At 51.6% G+C, this 20,083-nt stretch overlaps 7 protein-coding genes across 7 annotated transcripts; 3 read left to right on the forward strand and 4 right to left on the reverse strand.

The window, feature by feature from the left end:
• Window positions 1–4: 4 nt before the first annotated feature.
• LDX57_011281 (uncharacterized protein) lies at window positions 5–4,159 on the reverse strand (the record flags this gene model as incomplete). Its single annotated transcript, XM_046093027.1, has 2 exons — window positions 5–842; window positions 1,236–4,159. 2 exons carry the CDS (start codon window positions 4,157–4,159, stop codon window positions 5–7), a joined length of 3,762 nt encoding a protein of 1,253 aa, XP_045949005.1.
• Window positions 4,160–5,710: 1,551 nt separating this feature from the next.
• On the forward strand, window positions 5,711–6,438 carry LDX57_011282 (putative NADH-ubiquinone oxidoreductase 178 kDa subunit; the record flags this gene model as incomplete). The annotated part of the gene is made up of 3 exons (XM_046093028.1): window positions 5,711–5,836; window positions 5,955–6,199; window positions 6,282–6,438. 3 exons carry the CDS (start codon window positions 5,711–5,713, stop codon window positions 6,436–6,438), a joined length of 528 nt encoding a protein of 175 aa, XP_045949006.1.
• A 183-nt stretch (window positions 6,439–6,621) lies between these two features.
• LDX57_011283 (protein-histidine N-methyltransferase) lies at window positions 6,622–7,986 on the reverse strand (the record flags this gene model as incomplete). Its single annotated transcript, XM_046093029.1, has 3 exons — window positions 6,622–7,281; window positions 7,341–7,658; window positions 7,831–7,986. 3 exons carry the CDS (start codon window positions 7,984–7,986, stop codon window positions 6,622–6,624), a joined length of 1,134 nt encoding a protein of 377 aa, XP_045949007.1.
• Window positions 7,987–8,652: 666 nt separating this feature from the next.
• On the reverse strand, window positions 8,653–10,079 carry CYS3 (cystathionine gamma-lyase CYS3; the record flags this gene model as incomplete). The annotated part of the gene is made up of 4 exons (XM_046093030.1): window positions 8,653–9,231; window positions 9,297–9,744; window positions 9,818–9,903; window positions 9,963–10,079. The coding sequence occupies 4 exons, from the start codon at window positions 10,077–10,079 to the stop codon at window positions 8,653–8,655; spliced, it is 1,230 nt and encodes a 409-aa protein (XP_045949008.1).
• Window positions 10,080–11,048: 969 nt separating this feature from the next.
• rpc25 (DNA-directed RNA polymerase III subunit RPC25) lies at window positions 11,049–12,030 on the reverse strand (the record flags this gene model as incomplete). Its single annotated transcript, XM_046093031.1, has 7 exons — window positions 11,049–11,093; window positions 11,172–11,349; window positions 11,406–11,469; window positions 11,525–11,611; window positions 11,712–11,808; window positions 11,864–11,962; window positions 12,019–12,030. 7 exons carry the CDS (start codon window positions 12,028–12,030, stop codon window positions 11,049–11,051), a joined length of 582 nt encoding a protein of 193 aa, XP_045949009.1.
• A 473-nt stretch (window positions 12,031–12,503) lies between these two features.
• On the forward strand, window positions 12,504–14,674 carry LDX57_011286 (CCCH zinc finger protein; the record flags this gene model as incomplete). Its single annotated transcript, XM_046093032.1, has 2 exons — window positions 12,504–14,393; window positions 14,459–14,674. 2 exons carry the CDS (start codon window positions 12,504–12,506, stop codon window positions 14,672–14,674), a joined length of 2,106 nt encoding a protein of 701 aa, XP_045949010.1.
• Window positions 14,675–17,619: 2,945 nt separating this feature from the next.
• On the forward strand, window positions 17,620–18,457 carry LDX57_011287 (GPI anchored serine-threonine rich family protein; the record flags this gene model as incomplete). Its single annotated transcript, XM_046093033.1, has 2 exons — window positions 17,620–17,836; window positions 17,904–18,457. 2 exons carry the CDS (start codon window positions 17,620–17,622, stop codon window positions 18,455–18,457), a joined length of 771 nt encoding a protein of 256 aa, XP_045949011.1.
• Window positions 18,458–20,083: the final 1,626 nt, after the last annotated feature.

The following is a 20,083-nucleotide window of genomic DNA, read 5'->3' on the forward strand; positions in this document are numbered from 1 at the left end:
GGTCTCAAACCCGAACGTAATCGCCGTCACCGTTTGAGTCTGCGGACTTCTTTGCCAGTTCTTGCAGTCGGGCCATCACGACGGGGGAGTCAGAGTAGAGAATACCGCCTCGGGAGTAGGTGCACGGGCTGGCTCGTTCTTGGTCCTCGGCGAAGTCTTCGTGGGCCGCCTCGCGCATAAGGCGCGGGAAAGTACGGAGAATGACATGGCGACTGGGGTCGTTCTTGGAGCTCAGGGATCCTTCCTTGGCCATTCCGTATTCCTCCCAATCATCGTTAGAGACTCCGTCCGCATCGGGGGCCGGAAGCGATGCGAGGATGAGCTCCCGCTCGACTCGAGCAAGTCGCCACGTCTCGGCGGCCAGTTTCACGATCTTCCGAACATCAAGGACGAGCGTGTCCAAGTGGCGCGGATCGGCGAAATGCTTCAGGTGGTTGGTGATTTCGTCGACAATCACGGCGGCCACGACGTTGATCGATTGCTTAGCATCCGAGGTCGTATACGCAGCCTTCAGGGTCTGCTGCCGCCAGAATGCTTCACGTCTCACAGACTTGCGGCGAATATCCATCGAGAGAAGCTGGAAGAAGGTGTCGGCCTTGTCGTATCTTCGACCTAACGTGAACAAGAACGGATGGAAGATGCGGTAGGTCAGAGTTTTCGAAACGACGTGCTGCACGTACGCAGCTCGCAACTCGCGCGACGCCGGAGTATTATCAAGGAACGATGGCAGCTCTGATGGAATCTTAGAGAGGATGTCCTTGGGAGGATCAATTGGAAGGTACGCAAAGTGCTCCTTGGACAAGGAGACGATAAGACGAGAAAGCTGGCCGAAGCAGTCCAAACTAGATTTCGAATACGTATCAGAGCAGGTACATTTTTAACGTTACCGACATATCATCATTGACATCATGATCATCATAAATTCTATTAGAAATGACAGCGCAAGGGCATGCAAGAGACAATATAGAATGAAAAGAAAAAGAAACAAGAGAAGAAATAAGAAATGAGATGAAAAGAAAATAAACCCAAAATGAATGAATGTAACAATAAAATTCAAGACAAAGGAAAGGGATCAATGAGTGGAGTTTTTTTTTTTAAGAGTCATAGCTCTCGTTCACATCATGGTCAAAATCGAAGAGAGGAGGAAAGAGACGAAACATCACAAGAGATAAGAAAAGAAACATGCAAAGAAATTCGGGTACTAAAACACATTCTGAATGCATGTGATCACTTACAAGAATGAATCGGCCTTCGCGCTCTTGAGGTCGGTAGCTTCCCCAAGGCTGGTCAAGGTCTTCCTCAACCGGTCACAGTCATTGTCCAGGTTGTCAATAGTGGTGCGCATGCCTTCCACGGCAAGCTGGAGCTGCTTCTCTTTGACGACGCCGGCCTCCTCCAATTTCTTGTTCTCGTGCTCGCAGTTGGCAAGTTCCTCACACTTGTCTGAGTACTGCTTCTCCATATCGGCCTTCTCATCGGCCCATTGTTGCTCCTTTTCGCTAAATTGGGTCTCCATCTCAGCAACCTTCTCATTGTGGCTGTTGGTGAGGGATTCCATTTCGTCGGCATGAGTGGCTTGAAGGTCCTCGATTTCTTTGGCGTGTTGCTCGCGAGTCTCTTCCAGTTCCTGGTGCTTGTTCTCCAAGTCGGTCTTGGTCGACTCCAACTCGGTCACCTTGGCGTCATATTCCGATTGCAGAGTGTCGTAGGATTCCTGCATTTGCTGCTTCTCCTGCTCATGCTCCGCCTTCATTGCGTCCTGTTGGTCAAGCAACTCTTTCTCGCGGGCTGCCAAGGCCTCCGCCGCAGTTCGCTCGTCTTCGGCCTTGATCTCTTCGAAAAGTTCCGTCAGCTCTTGTTTCTGCGTTGCCAATGCTTCGGCCTGCTCTTCTTTGCGCTTCTCGAGCTCCTTTTCATGGGTCTCTTGCGCCTCCTGCATGTCGGCATTCAACGTCTTGATCTGCCCTTCCAGATCGGTATTCGACTGCGACAGCTCTTCATTGGCCTTCTCGGAATCTTCAAACCTTTCCTCGAGATCCTTCCGCTTCTCCTCGAGGTTTCCTAGTTCCATCCGGAGCTCATTGATGGTGTTCTTGAGGCGACTGGATTCTTCTGCGCTCTCATTCGCCGTCTTCCTCATCTGGTTCTGCAGTGCCTCGATGTAGAAATCCTTGTGCATCAATGCCTGCTCGTGCTGAGTCGCCATTTGCTTAAATTCAACCTCGCGGGCTTGCAGTTTGCCTTTCGTGTTCTTGTAGCTGCCGAGAAGTCGGTTGATGTCTGGAATGGCATCCTGGATCCTCTGCAGCAGTTCAATTGGCTCGTCGTGTTGCTCGGGAGGCGACATGGTTCCCTTGGGATTGACTCCATTTCCGTTGGAGAATCCCAAATCACGCAAGGCCTGGAAAGACGTGGCCGAGTTGGGATCCATGGACCCTCGAGGGGTTGGTTGGGTATGAGACGGGTAATACGCATACTGCGGCAAATAACCAGCAGAGGTCATGACCGGAGAGTGGTAAGCAGTGGCAAAGCTAGGGGCAACCGAAGGAGGTGCACTGGGGACAGCGGGAGGCGGAGCGGGCGGTGTGCCATGAGGAGACATCACCGGAGACATGTAGGCGGCACGCGCAAGAGGACTGCTGATTTTTGGAGAAGAAACCTTCTGCACCGGGGAGCTGTGCTTCATATTCGGGGAGATAGTCTTTTGGAAGGGCGATGCAGGTTGCGGCATGGCGGAGGCTGGGTGGTAAGGGGAGGAGTATTCCTGCGGCGGAGAAGGTTCTTGCTCCATCGTGTAGGCAGCGTCTGCCATCATAGAAACTGGCTGCTCCATAGGTAAAGCTTCCGGCGGGGGGTATGAGACAGTCTGTTGCAGCGGTGAGACGGATCGCGAATAAGACCGGGATGCAGCACGAGAGGCAGTGCGAGACGCAGGCCGGGATGCAGGCCGGGATGCAGGCTGATATGCGGGAAATTCTGTCTGAGCTGTTGGCTCAGCCTGAGGTTCGGGCGAAGCAGGCTTATAGTGCGTCGTATCAACTTCCAGCGGAGGCGAAGCAACCTGAGGTTCCGAATCGACAGCCTGGACAGGTTTTAAGACCGGCGATGTAGTCTCCTGCGGGGGTGAAGCAACTTGAGGCTCTGGCTCAGCGGGTTTGATGACCGGCGAACCTATTTGTTGAACGGGTGAAATGGCGCGCGGTGTAGAGGCGGCTTGTGGTTCAGGAGAGGCAGCCTTGAAGGTCGGTGAAGCGGTCTCTGGGGGAGGTGAAGCAACTTGAGGCTCGGGCTCGGGCTCGGGCTCGGGCTCAGCAGACTTAAATGTTGGAGATGTAGGTGAAGCAAACGGGGGTTCGGGCGAGGCGGGTTTAGATGCAGGTGGGGTGGATTGGTGTACGGGTGAGGTAGCAGCGGGTTCAAAGAAAGGGTTAGACGGAGCGAAACCGTGTGAATCGGTTTCCAGAGGTTCACCGTTCGAGTGAGGGGAAACCGCAATGTTTTGAGCTTCTGTCAAAGACGGTGACTTCGGTGCCGAGGGCCACACCGGACTCTGCGGCGCAGTGACTGGTGTCTCAGTGGGTTCTGCAGTGCCACTTTGTCCATCAAAGTTGTCGTTGTGCTCCTGATTCGCTTCGGCCTTCTCAGCAGATGGCTTGGATGGTTCTATTTCCTCCCAGTTCGAATCCGCGGGAGCTTCAAGGGAATCTTTCTGCACATCGTTCACGCCTGGTTCTTGACTGAACGGATCGGGGCTTGTTGCGGGTTGGGCGAAACCATCACCATCGTTAGGGCTGATTGGAGGCTCGGATGGTTTCTCGGTTTCAGGAGAGGTCGAGTTTTCCTCGACCGTAGGTTGTGGTTGCTCCAGTTCTGGGTCTGGCGTGGGCACCGACTCTGACACTGGCTCTGGCTCCGGCGCAGATTCCGGAAGAGTGTTAGAGATGTGTTCTGCTTCTGCTAGTGGAGAGGTGGCCTCTGTTTCAACCTCTGGTTGTTCTTGACCTTGTTGATCTTGTTGTTGCTCTTGCTGTTGTTCCTCTTGTTCAACAAGAAGCTCAGGTTGGGACGCAGGGGTTTCTGACGTCTCTTGGTTCTTTCCCTTCTTATTCTTCTTGTTACCACTGGCCTTGCCTTTACCCTTCCTGCCTGACGAGGCCATGATGGGGAAAAGTGATGCGTGCCCAAGTTAAATGGATGACAGAAGACGTGTTTCCAGTGGGCTAGATATTCCGTCAGCAGCAACTCGATTGGATCAAGATAAATGATTCACGGCGGTACATTTGCAAGCGCCCTCAGCGGATTCAGAAGATATATTCCGAACTGATATGGACACAGACAGTAGAGGCCCGACTATGACGGATCTAGAAGCGAGTAAGGCCTTCAATCACACCACTGGGCAGGAATTAAAAAAAGAAAAGCAAGGAAAAGCAACGAAATGAGGGGGTGGTGTGCCACACAGAAGAATACAAGGTCGGAAGAAAGAGTGAGAGAAGCAAGAAAGGAAAATCCCCTAGAGCAGGGAAGGTCCGCGAGTGGGCGCAAATAGCAAGAATACACGAAGGCACCACACCCGTTGTCAAATACTTGTTTTAAGCAAGCAGACAAGTTCGGAAGGATAGGATTGATATCAACTGGTAGACATTCAAATAGTTGAATTTCGAAGAATAAGATTAAATAAGGAACAGAAGGCGGAGGCGAGAAGATGCCCAGCTAGCAGTCTATGTCACATAAACGCCCAAAAAGAGAAGCCGGCGCGCCAGGAAAGCACTACATCCAGCCCCCTCGGGGCTGGTGAGGCGGAGAGCGGTCCGATCCGTAGGAGAGAAAGAATTGATACCCATTGCGACTGGACTCAAAACTAGGCCGGAAGCAAGAATACTCACAGTTTGGCGCGTCAAGGGAAAATTGGTGTGGATCAAAATGTTTGGATCCCCAACCAGGCAGGGCCCAATGAGGTCCCGATCTAGTAAGCATTGGGCATCAACGACTTTGTTTGAAGGTGGCAGGATAGAGATCATGACGGGTAAATCATGACACGCGCACATACAGGAGGGGCAAATCAGGGGGGGAAGGGAGGGAAACAATCGATAGCCCTGTTATGCGTATTGTACCGCATGTTCACTAGACGGCGTCCTAGCCAAAAGGGCGAGGAGACAGGACATGTGGGGTCAGTTGACGCTAAATACAGATCGCTGACATGTCGCCCTCGATATCCAGACGTTCGACAGCCTGCATGAATGGGCAGACGAGGGAGCCCAATTGGCAGCGAGCGAATGGGGGATGGTGGAGAGCGCCAGCTTAAAATGAGGCAGTTGGTCATGCATCAGCACCAATTCAAGTGCGGTGAAGGAGGGCCATCATTGAGGAGACAACGCAGCGACCCGCCGAGGCAACAGCGTCGGTCCATGCACGGCGTTCCATCCCAACCTCCGATGGAAGAGGAATCTTTTCCGCAATCCTTGCCCCGGGGTGGGCGTTTCAGATGGGGAGATGCGGCCAGTAATTGGGTTGTCATGAGAGAAGAGAGAAGCGGGAGTACTCTTAGGAAAGGGAAGAACGGGCGCCAAGACCACGTCGCTGCCCTAAGCCCCTTCTGTAGGTCACGTGCACTCCGCCTCGAACCGCCCGCGAGCCTCCATTCAACCTCGCCAAACCCGAACGACGGGATCTCGAATCTGTTCGGTGCCGCCCAATTGTCTCCCTCCACACTATGTCTTTCTCTAGGCGATCGGTCGCTTCGGCGCGGCTGCTGCTGCGGAATCAGCCCCCTCGACGATTTGGCTCCCACGCCGCTCACCCTGCTCATCATGCCGAACCTGTGAATGAAAGCTTCGGCGTACGTCTTCAATCCCCTTCCCCCCTCCAATTGGACCTCAACCCCACCAATCCCTGATGCCAATCTCCTGATCTCCCAACGTATCGGGCGCTAATCTTGACGTGGATGCACCGTACAGCGCAGTTTCTATGTCACCCTGGGCGCCTTCGCCTCTAGCTACGTCCTCTACCGCATGAGCAAGTCTACCCAGGACTCTGGCTCGCAGTCGTGGATCTCCAGCTTCATTGAGAAGTGGACCCCTTCGGAGAAAGTCTTTGAACAGAGAAATGCCGTCCACACTGCGGCTATGGAGAAGGCCGCCCATGACCGCCATTTGTTCCAGAGTCAGGGTCCTAGGGCCGCCTACGAGTTGAAACAGCCCGAGTACGTCGTCTTTGCTAGAGTGTCTTCTAGCCCCCCTTTGGTCAAAGAATACGGACTAACCGCCAATCGTTTCTCATAACAGGGTCAGCTTCAACTCCTCCCCCCCTTACAACGTCTCTGCTGGCTCGGTGGTGGACCTGAGCCATGTGGTTGCCCATTACGAGCGTGAAAACAAGGAGAAGGAGGACTCTCGCGTTGCCCGGATGCAGGACGGAAAGGTCGTGTCTCTATATGACTAGATAAAATCGATTCGGTTTTCTGTTTGTTTGCGTGTGAAGCAGTGACTTGTACATATATCAGGGCAGTCTTAAAGGTTTCTTTTATCTCTTCTAGTTGGTTGACTGTATCACTTTTGTATATCCCTCCATGCATGCCAGGCTTGAGGAAAAGGTCGCTGGAACATGGCTGATCCAATCTTCGTGCTATTGGGAGCTTCCAGTTGCGATTTCCAAGACCACCCGGCCAACGCCCTCGGATTCAATATTCAGCTGCTCCGTCACTTCCATTTCTCCTCCGCCAACACTCTTCAGCACTTCCAAAAACTCGTCCACGCCACCGCCGACCCCGAAATAGACCTTCTTGGCCGCTATCAACGCTCTACTTTGTTTGTTGCCTTCGACGGCACGCAGCAACGCCAGTAGGGTCTCCGAGAAGGCGCCCAACGACGCTGGCGAGTAAATTGTCTCGCTGGCAAGTATCAAGGTTCTACTGTTCGCCTTCCCGGGTGAAGACAGAACAAGGTCAACAAAGGCAGGGGACCATGCGCCAGAGATGAACTCAATCGTAATGCCTCGGCTAGCCAGGTCATTCTGGAAGCTTTCAATGAGCTCTGGCGTGATGTCCAGTTCTTCCTCTTCCTCCGGTTGTTCTTCGGGGGAGGTGGTCTCGACCGACGGGGGGCCCTGGGATTTGACGATGTGATTCCATGTCAAGAGCAGGTTCGGCAATGTGACCAGACGAAGAACCGCAGAGTTGTAATCTGCGAATGTAAAATTCCATTGTCGTTGAGAGTCCGAGGGGTTGGAATCAGAGAGCAGCTGCGCAAAGAGGGCCAAAGACGGTACTGCGGTTCCAGCACCCAGCTAGAATTAATTGATCAGTTTGCGGGGGAACCCTTGATCGTCGGGACAGAGATACTCACCTCGATGATGTGACGGTCTTCTGAGGTCTCTCCGGCGGTAGCAGATAGACGATCGTCACTGATAACTAACTTCGCTAGATCCAGGGCGCATTCCCACGTCTTAAATCCGCCTTCATAGAACTGCGGCTTGATGTCACCTTTCTCAAGGCCGGCGATCAGTTGCTCATTCTCGTGGTCCGCGGTGTCCTCTGCCATGAGTTGCGTGCGGATATCGAACACCTCACGACGAGCAATCGTGAGGGATTTCCCTTGGGGCTGGTTTGACAAGCCGTTCAATTCCAGCCGGTTGTATGATATTTGGGATGGAAGAGTCGAGACCTATACTATGGTTACATGTTGACTCTAGCAGATCGAAATCACAGAGTAAGCTGTATAGCAGAGTATTTCTATCCTTTCTTCACCCAGTTGCGTGACAGAATGATAAGAAAGGACCCTACAATCCCAAAATGTACATCTCTGCACTGGCTGAAGGAACACGGGGAGGACTTACCCATTCTTTCATGTCGTGCTTTCTAGCTTCCACGAGAGGGGGAAGCTCATTTTGATTGTCTTGGGGAAGAGACACATCGCCCTCGTTAACGGCATTGAGCTCCGAGTCATCGATATCGATGTCGTCTCCGGAAAACCCGAAACTAAACCCGGACATTATCCCGCACCTGTTTTCTGTGCTTCGTTTCTTCCAAGGACAAAAAGTGCAACAGACTATCAAGGCCCTGAAAGCGCCTCAAGTCTCAAGGATCTGCGAATAAACGGTCAGAAAATGTACACCGACTTTGCGATACTCGATCAAGTCCACACGATACTTACCAGCGAATGTATCTATCAAGGCGGGGTTTCTATAGATAGATTGTAGGATGAACAGATGACCAGACGGCGGAGAAGCAGCCCGTTGAGCCCGCAGTTCTTCAAGTCTCAAGTTTTGCCCAGATGCTTTATGCCGGCGAAGATTACTGAATACCTGGTGCAGGCCGTTCCACGTTCTCAATCCGGTGGAAGAATGTCCCAGTTTTTTTTTTTTTTTTCTGGGGATTTTTTGCATCATCGTGTTGATGACTAAGCACCATTCGCTCGTGATGCTTCATTTCAACCCTCGTCGCCTGGTAACCCCAAGGAAACTGGTATCAATATTATTACGACTGGATGGATTGATGGACTTAGCAGCGCGACAATTACTCCGATCGAGGTAGAGGTTGGATGCCAAACAGTAACTCCGTATCGTCATTAATTTAGTCTATTAGACATATTTAAATAATTCTATTGCTCTAAAATTTCATGCATAGTCCTGGAAAAACGTTGTTTCAGAGTCCATCGTTTATTTGGTGCCGTTCTCCTGCAGGCTGGCCGCCACGGCCTTTTCAAGGGCCTGCAGCACGTCGGCCGTGAGATCCTCCGCATCCTCAACACCGCAGCTCATGCGGACAAGGTCGTCGAACACACCAGCGGCCTCCCGCTGGTCCTTGGGGATACCAGCGTGAGTCATGCTGGAGGGAACCTCGCAAAGACTCTCGACACCTCCCAGACTTTCGGCCAGCGTGAAAACCTTGGTGTACTGGCAGAAGAGGTGAGCAGCCTTCTGGCCGCCCTTGAGACGGAAGCTCAGCATACCACCGCCCATTCCCTGGCGGTGCTGCTTGATAGCGATGGCGCGGTGGGGGTGAGAGTCGATGCCAGGGTAGTTGACGGACAGGACGTGAGGGGAGGCTTCAAGCGCCTTGGCCACAGCGGTGGCGTTGGTCGTGGCCTCACGCGCACGAAGGTGGAGAGTCTTCAGACCACGGTGAGCCAGCCAGCAGTCGAACGCAGAGGGAACGGCTCCAATGGCGTTCTGGAGGAAAGTGAGGCGCTCCTTCAAGCTCTCCGAGTTGAAGGCGGCGACACCCATGAGGACATCCTGAATTACAGTCAGCAAATCGATTTACAGAGAGAGAATGAAAAGAAGAAGGGGGGGTCGCATACAGAGTGTCCGTTGATATACTTGGTCACCGAGTGCACCACGATATCGGCACCGTGGTCCAAGGGGTTCTGGATGTAAGGGCTCATGAAGGTGTTGTCCACCACCACCAAGATGCCATGGCGATGCGCAATGTCCGCGACCTTGCGAATATCAACCAAGCCCAGAGTCGGGTTCGAAGGGGTCTCGATCCACACCAACTTGGTCTCGTTGGGTCGGATCAGCTCCTCCACGTCCAATTCGATCGTCGGCGAGAACGTCACATGCACGCCGTGGGCGGACGCGACCTTGGTGAAGTATCTGTGTGTGCCACCGTACACATCGGAGACCGAGACGACGTGCGAGCCCGCGGCGAGGGACTGGAGGATATTCGCCGTAGCGGCAGAACCGGAGGAAAAGGCCAGGGCGTATTTCGCATGCTCGAGGGCCGCAACAGCCTGCTCAAAGTTGTCACTGATTGAGAGTTAGTACCCTGAACACAGCGCCGACTCTCGTTCTTTCTTTCTTTCTCCTCTGCGCTACTCACCGGTTGGGGTTGGAGCTCCGGGTGTACTCGTAGACGCCGACAGGATTGCCAACGCTCGTCTGCGCGTAGGTAGTGGAAAGAGAGATCTAGAGGTTCTAGTCAGCATTGCGACCGTCCAGGGAAAAAAAAATCAAGATCGACTAACGGGAGCGATAACAGCGCCGGTGATGGGATCGTGAGGGGCACCGGCGTGAACGGCGAGAGTACCGAAGCGGCGATCCTGCGCGGGTTCGCCGTTGGAGAAATTCGTTCCGGCGGTCATTGTGTCGGGGATTGTCTGAAGAAAGGGAGGAATTCGGGAAATTTAGAGGAGGGAATAGAAGGAGAAATTAAAGAGGAAGGCAGAAGAAAAGATCCAAGGTCTAATGGGTAGCCGTTTCCGTTCTCCGTCGGAACTCCTGCGGTGAAGTAGCAAAAGAATTAAAAACAAAATAATCAAGAAATAGAAAAGGTTCCGGAGGAATTGAAGTACAAAGATGTATATTTATATCGATCTCACCCAAGGGAGGGACTGATTTGTAAGTGGGGTAATTTTTTTCTCCTAGAAGCGACGGACGTCCGGTGAGACCAAATGTCGCTGAAGAATTTAAAAAAATAAATAATGCAGAATTATCAATCTGAATCGCGAACAGAGAAAAAAAAAATTCTTTTCTTCTGATTTTTGTTACGTTTTGCCTCAGCGCATTGCGAAGAACCCGAGGACCATCGTGGAGCAGTTCCAGAATAGCGCCCAGGCGGGTCCCCACCGAGTGTCATCGCGTCTCCGGCCCTAACCGACTTGCCGTTGGTGATGGAAGTTGACTTGCAACTTGCAACCGGACAAATAGTCAAGAATCAAGATGCTTCTTGAATCGGCCTAGGGATTACAGATCAGTGGAGGAGCACAGTCCCTGCATTCCGGGGGAAATGGCGTGGGATGTCGTCATCCGTCGGCGTTCTGACCAATCTTTTCGTTATTCATTGTCGCCATAGCGATCTATAATCATGCTATATACCATACCATAAACGTCTTGCCCGGGGGTGCATGCCGACAATATCCATGTCTACGCCCTACGGAGTACCTATTCGGAGAGTCGGAGAGTCGGAGTACAACTCAAGTGGTCCTTCGGCGCCGTCAATTACTGCCCCGGATGATCACCAGGAAACAAAAAAGCGGAGTGCATATGCCTGCCAAGGACCCCCTCTCGCACTCTCGATCCATGCCTGAAGTCTGAAAAGAAGACGCTCTGTTTTACCACCAGGAAATGGGTCCCAGTCCAGCCATTTGCATCGAGCCCTGTAGTCAGATTAGCAATCGTTTGATTTCTTCCCCTTTGCGCCCCCTGCGGACAAAAGAGAATCTATATTGACTTACAATTATCGAGTAAGGTGGTTTCCGCTCGTTCGCGGTACTATCACCGAGATCTGGAGCATTGGGAATCTGGTCATGCCATTCTTCCGTCTCCACGCGGAATCGAACGACTTCTCCCACGTCAAAGTAAAAGGTCGAGCCGTCTTCATTCTCCCAGATCCAGACCTGATCCGCGTAGTCACTGTGTCGTGTTAGCGATGCAGGCTGAGCGTTCTGACTCATGGTGGCCTCGCTTACAATCTTGCTCCGTCTAACAGAAGGTTCGGGGGCACAAGTATATCATTGAAAAACTCGACACCAACTGCGCAAAGTAAGTAACCATATGACTGGTGCAGTCGGTACCCGAATACACATACTTTTGATTCCGAATTCCGTAGCACTGGCGATCTTCCCCAGCATGATCTCGCCTTTAAATGGCCGGAACACAATTAGGCGAAATTTAACTGTGACATCATTAGTATCGTGTTCTTTCCGCAAATTCTCTAGAAACCAAATTCCAGCCGGCGCAATTTCTAGCGAACAGTTGGGAAAGACATCACCTACCATTGACATTAACCAGGCCAGTGCCGTGGCCAATTAATCCATCGGATGATTCTAACAGATCATAGAAGCCAATGCAGAGACCAATCTTTTGGATGACCTTTGCATAGAGTTGTTAGCCAGCACTCCTCCAATCAATCCAATAAACTACATACTTTATTGGCGTATTTCTCGTTGATGTTATCTTCAATGGCCACGGAACTATATTTAGAGAAGTCCTCGGGCGAGATCTGGATTAGATCTGAGATCGTTGTCTGCACGGTGATCGGTCAGACTATGACATCAGTACTAGGAGATTTTTGTCACTGACAAGAACAAACATGGTGGGCTCAGGCACCACGCCAAGGTAGATGAAGGGTCTTCTATCGCAATACTGTCACACGGTAGAAGAGAGTACGAAGGATGAGTTCCATGTTCAGAAACCAGTTCGCTGCCAGATAATTCACCCAGGCCGTCCGGTTCAAGCCTTTGACGGTCCGGAGTGCATGACAACAATTGCGACTGAATATTCGATGAAGGCTGGTTGCGAAAAGCGATTTCATGAATTGCTCCGGCCAGTAGCAGACCGCCGATCCGCCTGACATTTTATTTTTCTGCCGGACATATACCTTATCACGTGATATTACATCTTCCGCCTTGTTTCGGGACGGGAAAACTTTCCGCTTGGGAGCAGCAGAGCATTAGTTTCCTGCCGCGGAAAAAAGACCGACGAGGCATCTCATCCAGTCTGCCAGCATGCTGTGAGAATGGCGTTTATGCCCTTTACCTTTGAAGATCGACAGAGATCTTCGCGCAATGAATCCCCAGGGATTCTCTTTCCCGCCGCCGCCGCCGCCGCCTCCCTCTCGGCAGCAAACGCAGCAGCAACCATATAATCAGCAACATGCGGCTTATCCTTCACAATACGGACAGAACCAGTATGGCCAACGAGGTGGCCGGGGCGGTGGAGGTAACCACAGAGGTCGCGGAAGAGGATATGGGAATAGAGGGGGGGGAGGGGGAGGTCGCGGCGGACATTACATGCCTGTCTCGACGAACATGCCCTCTGTTGGCTACGCTCCGATGAACTATGCGGGTTTCGCTTCCCAACCGGTGGCGGCTACCCAGCAGCCTATGCCAACGCCGCAGTTTACCCCGGCACAGTCTCAAAACTTCCAGAATCATCACAATGCCCCCGCTTTCCCCTCTCAGCAGCCGTATTCGCAGCCTCATGCGGCTCACGGCTCATCCTACCAACGTCGCCCGAGCTACGATGCAGCCTACGCTCCCTCGACTACTCAATCCGCGCCTATGTATCCCCCCGTGATGCCTACCCCCCAACATACCGCAGCCTCGGCACCGCCGCCAATGATGGGTCCCCCCATGCGCTGGGGCTTCGAAAATGCAGGATCTCCCGCCGGGGGGTACCCGGCGCCTCATCACGGCAACCAGCGAGGAGGGCGCTCGTTCAACACCTATAACAATAATCATAATAATCACCAGGCCCCTCAAGGCTCTGGGCCACCCCACCATCCAAACAAGCGTGACCATAACTCAGCTTTCGGAAAACCTCGGTCAACGGGCCCGCGGGTGCCTGCGCCGCCTCCCGTGCCAAGTTTCGGTAACCCTTTGCCGTCGAAACCACCTCCGCCAGTGGATAATAGCAAGAAGCCGAAGAAGAAAAAGAGAAAGCACAACCAATTGGGCTTGACGCCGAAGACCGACGAACATGAGTCTAGCGAGGAGGAAGATGATGTGGATGAGGAGGCGAGGTTAGCACCCGCCGGGGCCGGAGCCGTGGCGCCATTGCAATTTACCTATAAAGGTCGCACGGCTACGCTACAAACACCTGCAGAAATCGCGGCTTGGATTGCGGAACGAAAGAAGCGGTTCCCGACTCAATCGAGAGTTGAAGAGAAAAAGAAGGCCTTGGAGGAGGCAAAGAAAGCACGGGATGAGGCCCTGCGGCAGAAGGAGTCGCGGAAACAAGAATCCAAGCGGCCCCAAAAAGACGCTCGCAGTCAGAAGGAACAGTCTACAAGTTCCGCCGATCCGGTTGATGCAGCAGCGAAGGCGAAACAGAAGGCCGACAAACTACGGCGCAAGCTCATGAAAGAACAAAAACGAGTGGAAAAGGCGGAGGCCGACGCCGAGCGGGCTCGGATGAAAGTTGAGCAACTACAGAAAGGAACAACAGGTGCTAGCGGGGAAGCAGGATCATCCCTCCAACAGGCTCAAGGCAATACCGACACGGCTCAGGACACGGCACCGGATCTTCCAGCCATTCCTTCTGAGCATAGTGAGGTCCCCGATAAAGATCCCGAAACGGTCGAGGGTGCTAGCACTCTCGGTGTTTCGAACACGACTCAAAGCCAGACAGAGTTATCAGAATCTGTCAAGTCGGTTTCCGATGCCTCTGATAGCAGCGACTGGACGTCATCGAGTGGATCAGAATCTTCTGACTCCGATTCCGACGACAGTGATGATGACGATGACTCGGCCCCCGAAGAAATATCTTCGCGGCGCGAAGGGCCTGAGCGAGTGCCTCCGCCGCCCCGCGAAGTGAAGAGGAAGATCTGTCGGCACTTTGCCCGCAACGGACGCTGCCTACGCGGGGATCAGTGCAAATTTCTACACGAGGCGCCCCAACGCCCAGCCAAGGCGAAGCCTGTGGAGAAAAAGGGACGCAAAGGATTGCTGCAAGCTGTGAGTACCGACTGCTTTTTCCCGTTCCACTTACAAGTATTTTTACTAACGTGACTAAATCACAGCTTCTCGGCCGCCAAAAAGAGGAGGATGATCGAAAAGTCATGGAGGCAATCATGTGGTTGGGTGAGAATGGCCATCTAGAAGCTCCACGGGCTTCAGAAAACCCTGTACAGAAGACGGACGAAGGGGATGCCGCTGAAGATGTCACTCAGAAAACAGGTGTATCGGGTGCACCAGTGCCAGAGGAGGCGATAGATGGCAGTGCATCCACTGCTTAGATGACCACGGCGTATCTGGACAACTCCAACCTGCTGTCAGCGCGTTCGTCCCGATAAGTCTCCGCAGAGCTGGGTACTGCATTTGTATATCGCTATCGCTTAGCCGCTCATGTACATACATGATGCGACGGATTGTATTTAGACGCTTGCCTTAATGAATACCAGCATCATTCTACGAGAATCAAGGTTGATTTTGCGACGTTCTTGCGACATCAAGTAATAATTCATTTCGAAGTTGTGTACTCGAGTGGCCAAACAAAACCGATCAGTTTTTGGATTAATGCTGTATAACAAGTGTTCGAATTGTCTCGATCTATATGTTCATGGCCTTTATATATTTACCCGAAGCACCAGTGCCTCCCGAAACCATCACCCCTTGCTGACGTCTGCACATGTGTGCATACTGTAAATTGCTGCAACTGATTGCATGATGGAAAAGGCACAGGTAGGAAATGGGCAAACATTAGAAAGGGTTACTTAGACACCCACAGACGAGGATGCTTATTCCTTTCATTATTCTCACGTCTGACGGTCACTCGGGGCGAATGCCGATCCAACCACAAAGTCTCTTTCTGAGAGCAATATATTAGACAAAATTCAAAAGGCTGTTATATATCAGATACATAGGCTACAATTCTAGTTTAGAAATTAAATTTATTGAAGATAGTCTAAAAGCACTGGGGTATGCAAGATCTTATCTATTCTCGTAGAAGACTGAGACGGCGTCAAGATGCATAGACCAATGGACTCCTATCGGCGAAACAACGGAAAGCGGAGAGGTTCGGATTTGAGTTGCAACATGCTGGTTGTGTTGAAAATCTGGAGCTACATTAATGCGAAAGCATAGTTATCATATGTATGTATACTAAAGCGATGTAACTTGCATGTGGAATTGTCAGTTTAGTGGCGTGCTCTGCTTTTGGTAAGGGTGGCGGCAAGTTATGTGACGAAAGACATATGTAGGTGTTCTCATGCTGTCGATACACTGGTGATTGATGCGTTTGATAGGAAGAGGTATAACTTGGTCGCCTATGTCGATTATATGCGTATGATCGCAGAGTGTTTGGGACTATTGTCTTGCTGGAAAAGTGCAGATACTGAGTTGGTATAAGTCTGGACTGAAAGGTCTACGGAGGGTTGGACAGCGCTGCCATCATGACGTTGGATGGAGGCGCAGCCAGCCGAGCAAGCAGAGTTGAGAAAAGTTTGACAGGTGGAAACGGTGGCAATTGAATTTGAATTCCAGTATTCCGACTCCGTTGCCGTTGACAGTTGAGGCGGTTGACTCGGTTATGTTGATTCTTGGGTCGCGGATCTGCGACTAAGTAAGAAAATGGAACAGATCGTCGAATCCCTCGGTTGGCGGAGTAAGATTTCCAACCAACGTTTTATGGGGCAAAAAACCGTCAAATACCCGAATCCAAGACATCATTGAGGCAGCCGTTCTGGCGCACGCTTGGATCGGAGACATTGTGAGTCTTCCAATGTGATGTGTAGCAAGGAGCAAGTCCGTAGGGGTTCACTCCGGAAGGGAGATCGGGGGCCGAAATGAATAACCCACCGTGGAAATCCGATCCAGCAGACAAACACCCTTAGGACGGGCGACTATAGGCTATTCCGGAGTAGCGCAAGGATCACGAGGGATTCTGATGGAAGTCATTATTGTGACGGTAGCGGTACTGGTGTACCCCGTAGTATTGACCAGGATGTGCCTAGAGTAGTCCCTGCTAATGTTATCTTTGTAGAGTGTAGAGCGTAGAGGGGCTTAGACGCTTAGTACGGAGTGCCACCACTAGCTAAGAGCTTAGTGCATGTTGGTAGTCCTTAGTCCTTAGAAGTAGGCAGCATGATAAGGTACCACCTGTTTTCTGTACCCCTTGTCCCATACGCAAGGGCCGCGTTGAAACTGCAGGTGATTATCCCCCGTCAAAATACCCGAGGAATGAAGAGAAAGTTAAAAGAAAACTAAGGAAAAAATAAATAAATAAATAAACGGATCGCACCACTCGTACTGAGTTATTATTAGAGTGTCGCCTTTTGCTCGCTAAGTGCAGAGAGAGCGCCACAAGAAGGAACTATTGCCCTCGTCCGAGTTTTCTCTGCCCAGTCACGGGCCTCCGCCTCGTGCGCACTCCATCGCCACTGTATTTGTAGGTACTGTACCTACACAGTTAGTGTACGTCCGGTGTAGGTACTGATAGTCCAGGCCCGACTAGCTGGCGCTAAGGTTTGTTAGCACCCTTTCTGCCCTCCAGAGGAGCGTCCGGACCGGGCTTTTGCCGGGATTCCCTCGAAATTGGGGGGTCCACTTGCAGGGCACTAGTCCCGGCTAGGCCGATTAGTTTAATTTGCCCCCGCTTTGGTGATGTTCATTGGAGGTCCGGAGTTGCCCTAGTGTGTGTATGGGAACCGTATTGGACCTGGAGATTTGGAGGCTATTCCATTATTCTATTCCCTGGGGCCTCGTGGATTTTCCACTCCCGTCTTGCAGGGTCGGGGTCCCCCCCAACGGAGTATCTTTGCCTTTCCGGCCCTGCCTAGTACCTGCAGTAGCAGCTGTAGACCCTCCGAGGTAGGTAGTAGTACCGACTACTAGTACTTGCCTAGAGTAGTATACATAGACTCGCCTTCCCCCCCAAAATCAAAACCCTTCCCTCGTTCTTTCCTTCCTTCCCTGTCACCTCTTCTCCTCCCAACCCGCGTTCCTACGCTTTGTCTGTCTTTCGAGTACATTATTCTCCCACCTTTACATTCCTTTTAATCATTGCTCGATCTTATTGAATTCATTGAATTCAACGTCCTTCCTTACCTCACCTCACCTCCCACAGTTATCTTCATCACCTGACTGTATATCAACATATCATAATCCCCACCTGTCAATACCTTGTTCGGGCTTATTCGATATTCTCATTCCGTCTAATCAATTACTTCGTCACTCTACAACAATGCGTTCCATCTTCTTCTTGACCCTCAGCGCCATTGCCACCCTCGCGGCCGCCGCTTCCGAGAAGGCCAATCCCTTCAACATCCCCAAGGATGGATATTCTTTCAAGACGGGCGAGCCCACTACTCTGACCTGGGCGCCCACCACCGAGGGAACCGTGACCCTGCGCCTGCAATGGGGTGGCGTCCTGACCCCGAACTCGGGTACCGCGATTGCTAGTGAGTTACTCTTCGATGTTTTGCGTCTGTGCCCGGTGCTTGTAACATATACTGACAAATCTCCCAGAGAGCATTCCCAACTCGGGCAGCTTCACCTGGACTCCCCCGTCCGACCTTGCCGCTCAGCCGGATTACACCGTTGAGATCATCTCGGACGATGACACCAGCGAGGTCAACTATCTCCCCCGGTTCGTTGTCGCCGGTGCCACCGTCCACACGACCAAGTCCTCCACGACGTCGACTGCATCTGCCACCACCAGCACCGAAGCTTCCACTACTACTTCGTCCGAGGAGAAGACCACCAGCACCTCCAGCGCTTCCAAGACCAAGACCGAGACCCCGACCACGTTGTCGACGGCGACCAGCACCGGCACCGGTTCGAGCTCTGTTACCGGCACCGGTTCTGGCAGCGGCTCGGGATCGTCCACTTCGACCGGTTCTTCCACCGGCTCCTCCAGCGCCGCAGCCTCCACCACCAGCGGACAGGCGTCGAGCACCAACAGCGCTTCTGCTAGTGCCAGTGCTTCGGAAACGACGGTGCCCAACTCGAATGCCGGCACGACCACTCGGGTCTCTGGCGCCATGATGGCTCTTGTGTTGGCCGGCGTTGCCGTCTTTTAGACTTGCTCCATATAACGCTGCTTGCTCTTTGGGTTTGGTTTGTCTGAATCGCATGGTTATGATCCGGTTGTCTTTTCTATACCGCTTCTACGTTTTCACTTCTTATGCCCCCCTCTTCTTTTACTTTTTCCACAGCCTTTCGCTTCATATTCCCCCGTTACCTGAGTGAACGAGTCTTGCCGTTGCTCGGGCTTTGAATCATTTGTTTGCCTCGGAAAGAAGGCATTTTTATTCCTTTTGAAACCTTCGTTTTGGGCATTGCATTCGTCGGTTTGGATTGCATTCCCTGTTATTACCTCTTTATTATTTCTGAATTGCCGCGGATGGACTGGAGGGGATGGATCCGCCGGCTTTGTACGGCTATGTACTACTACTATGTAGATATGTGGACTCTGTAATGAACGATTAGTGTCGAGCATGCAATTTATGACGATGATCATCCAGTGGATCGGCATTCACGACGATATCGGAGATGACGGTGGAAGAGATCAGCCCAACAGAGGACGGTGAGCTCGGTAACAGGTTATGATGGAGAGTGGAGATACTTTCTAGTTTTCTCTTCACTTTTCCTTTTCACTTTTCAAGTGCCCCATAACTTCCAGAGCGGTTTATTTACGTGGATCCCCTTTGGAGCATCCGAGGGGCGCCGTTAGCCCCGATCCACCCCCAAGCCGGCCGACGGGAAATTAAACGGCGCAGAAGAAACAGACCAAAGAGCCTGAGGTTCTGGCCCCAATTCTTGGACTCTTGCCGGTCGGGGGTAAAGTAAGGGCGAGGATCCTGGGTAATTTGACGTTCTCCATTCATGTGCACGGGTGGAATCACTGGAATGAAAGGGAAGGGAGATTAAATTAAATTAAATCGAATCAATTAAGTCGATTCGATTGGAGAAATAATAAAATAATAAATAAAATACATCGTATGTACTTGTATACCTTAGGTACCCAAGACAGGTCAAGGTACCTAAGGTAAGGAAGGGCATTTCAATTGGTGCGCTTGGGAGAGCGTTGCGATGATCCTGAGGGGAAGAAGAGGGAAAAAAAGGGGGATCATTATGATAACGGATTTTCCATCATTTCATGACCACTGCTCGAGAGAATCCAGTAGGTGAGCACGAGCCTACCTTACCATTCTTTTCTTTTTTTTCTTTTTTTCCTTTTTTCTTTTTTTTTCTTTGTCTCTACTGTGTAGGTAGTACAGAATACGATGTAGGTGGTAGGTAGTAAGTAACCTCGTACATATTAAAGGGGGTAGAGGAGAGGAAGAAAAAAACACCGCAGAAGTAAGAACCAAGAGACTAAGAGACTAACAACTAACTTACCCCGTAAGATTATGATAAACTCCCAAGAACTGGGGCATTGGGTGATGGCTGATGATCGGCACAACTGCCTTGGTTGAACTTGATGCAGTCATGACTTTTTGCCCTTATCACCTTCCGTTCTTGGGGTATCACTATCTACTGTACCTACTATCTAAGGTAGTATCTACGGTGTCATATGAAAAGGGGTAGGTAAAAAAGTAAAATGCCCGCGGAAAATATGCTTTGTCTACTTCGTAAAGTTCTGTCTATTTCCCTGGGCTCGGGCCCATCTCTCTCTCTCTCTCTCTCCCTTTGTATCCATCACA

The sequence above is a fragment of the Aspergillus melleus genome (assembly GCF_016097325.1).
Source record: "Aspergillus melleus strain CBS 546.65 chromosome Unknown contig7, whole genome shotgun sequence".
Lineage (NCBI taxonomy): Eukaryota > Fungi > Ascomycota > Eurotiomycetes > Eurotiales > Aspergillaceae > Aspergillus > Aspergillus melleus.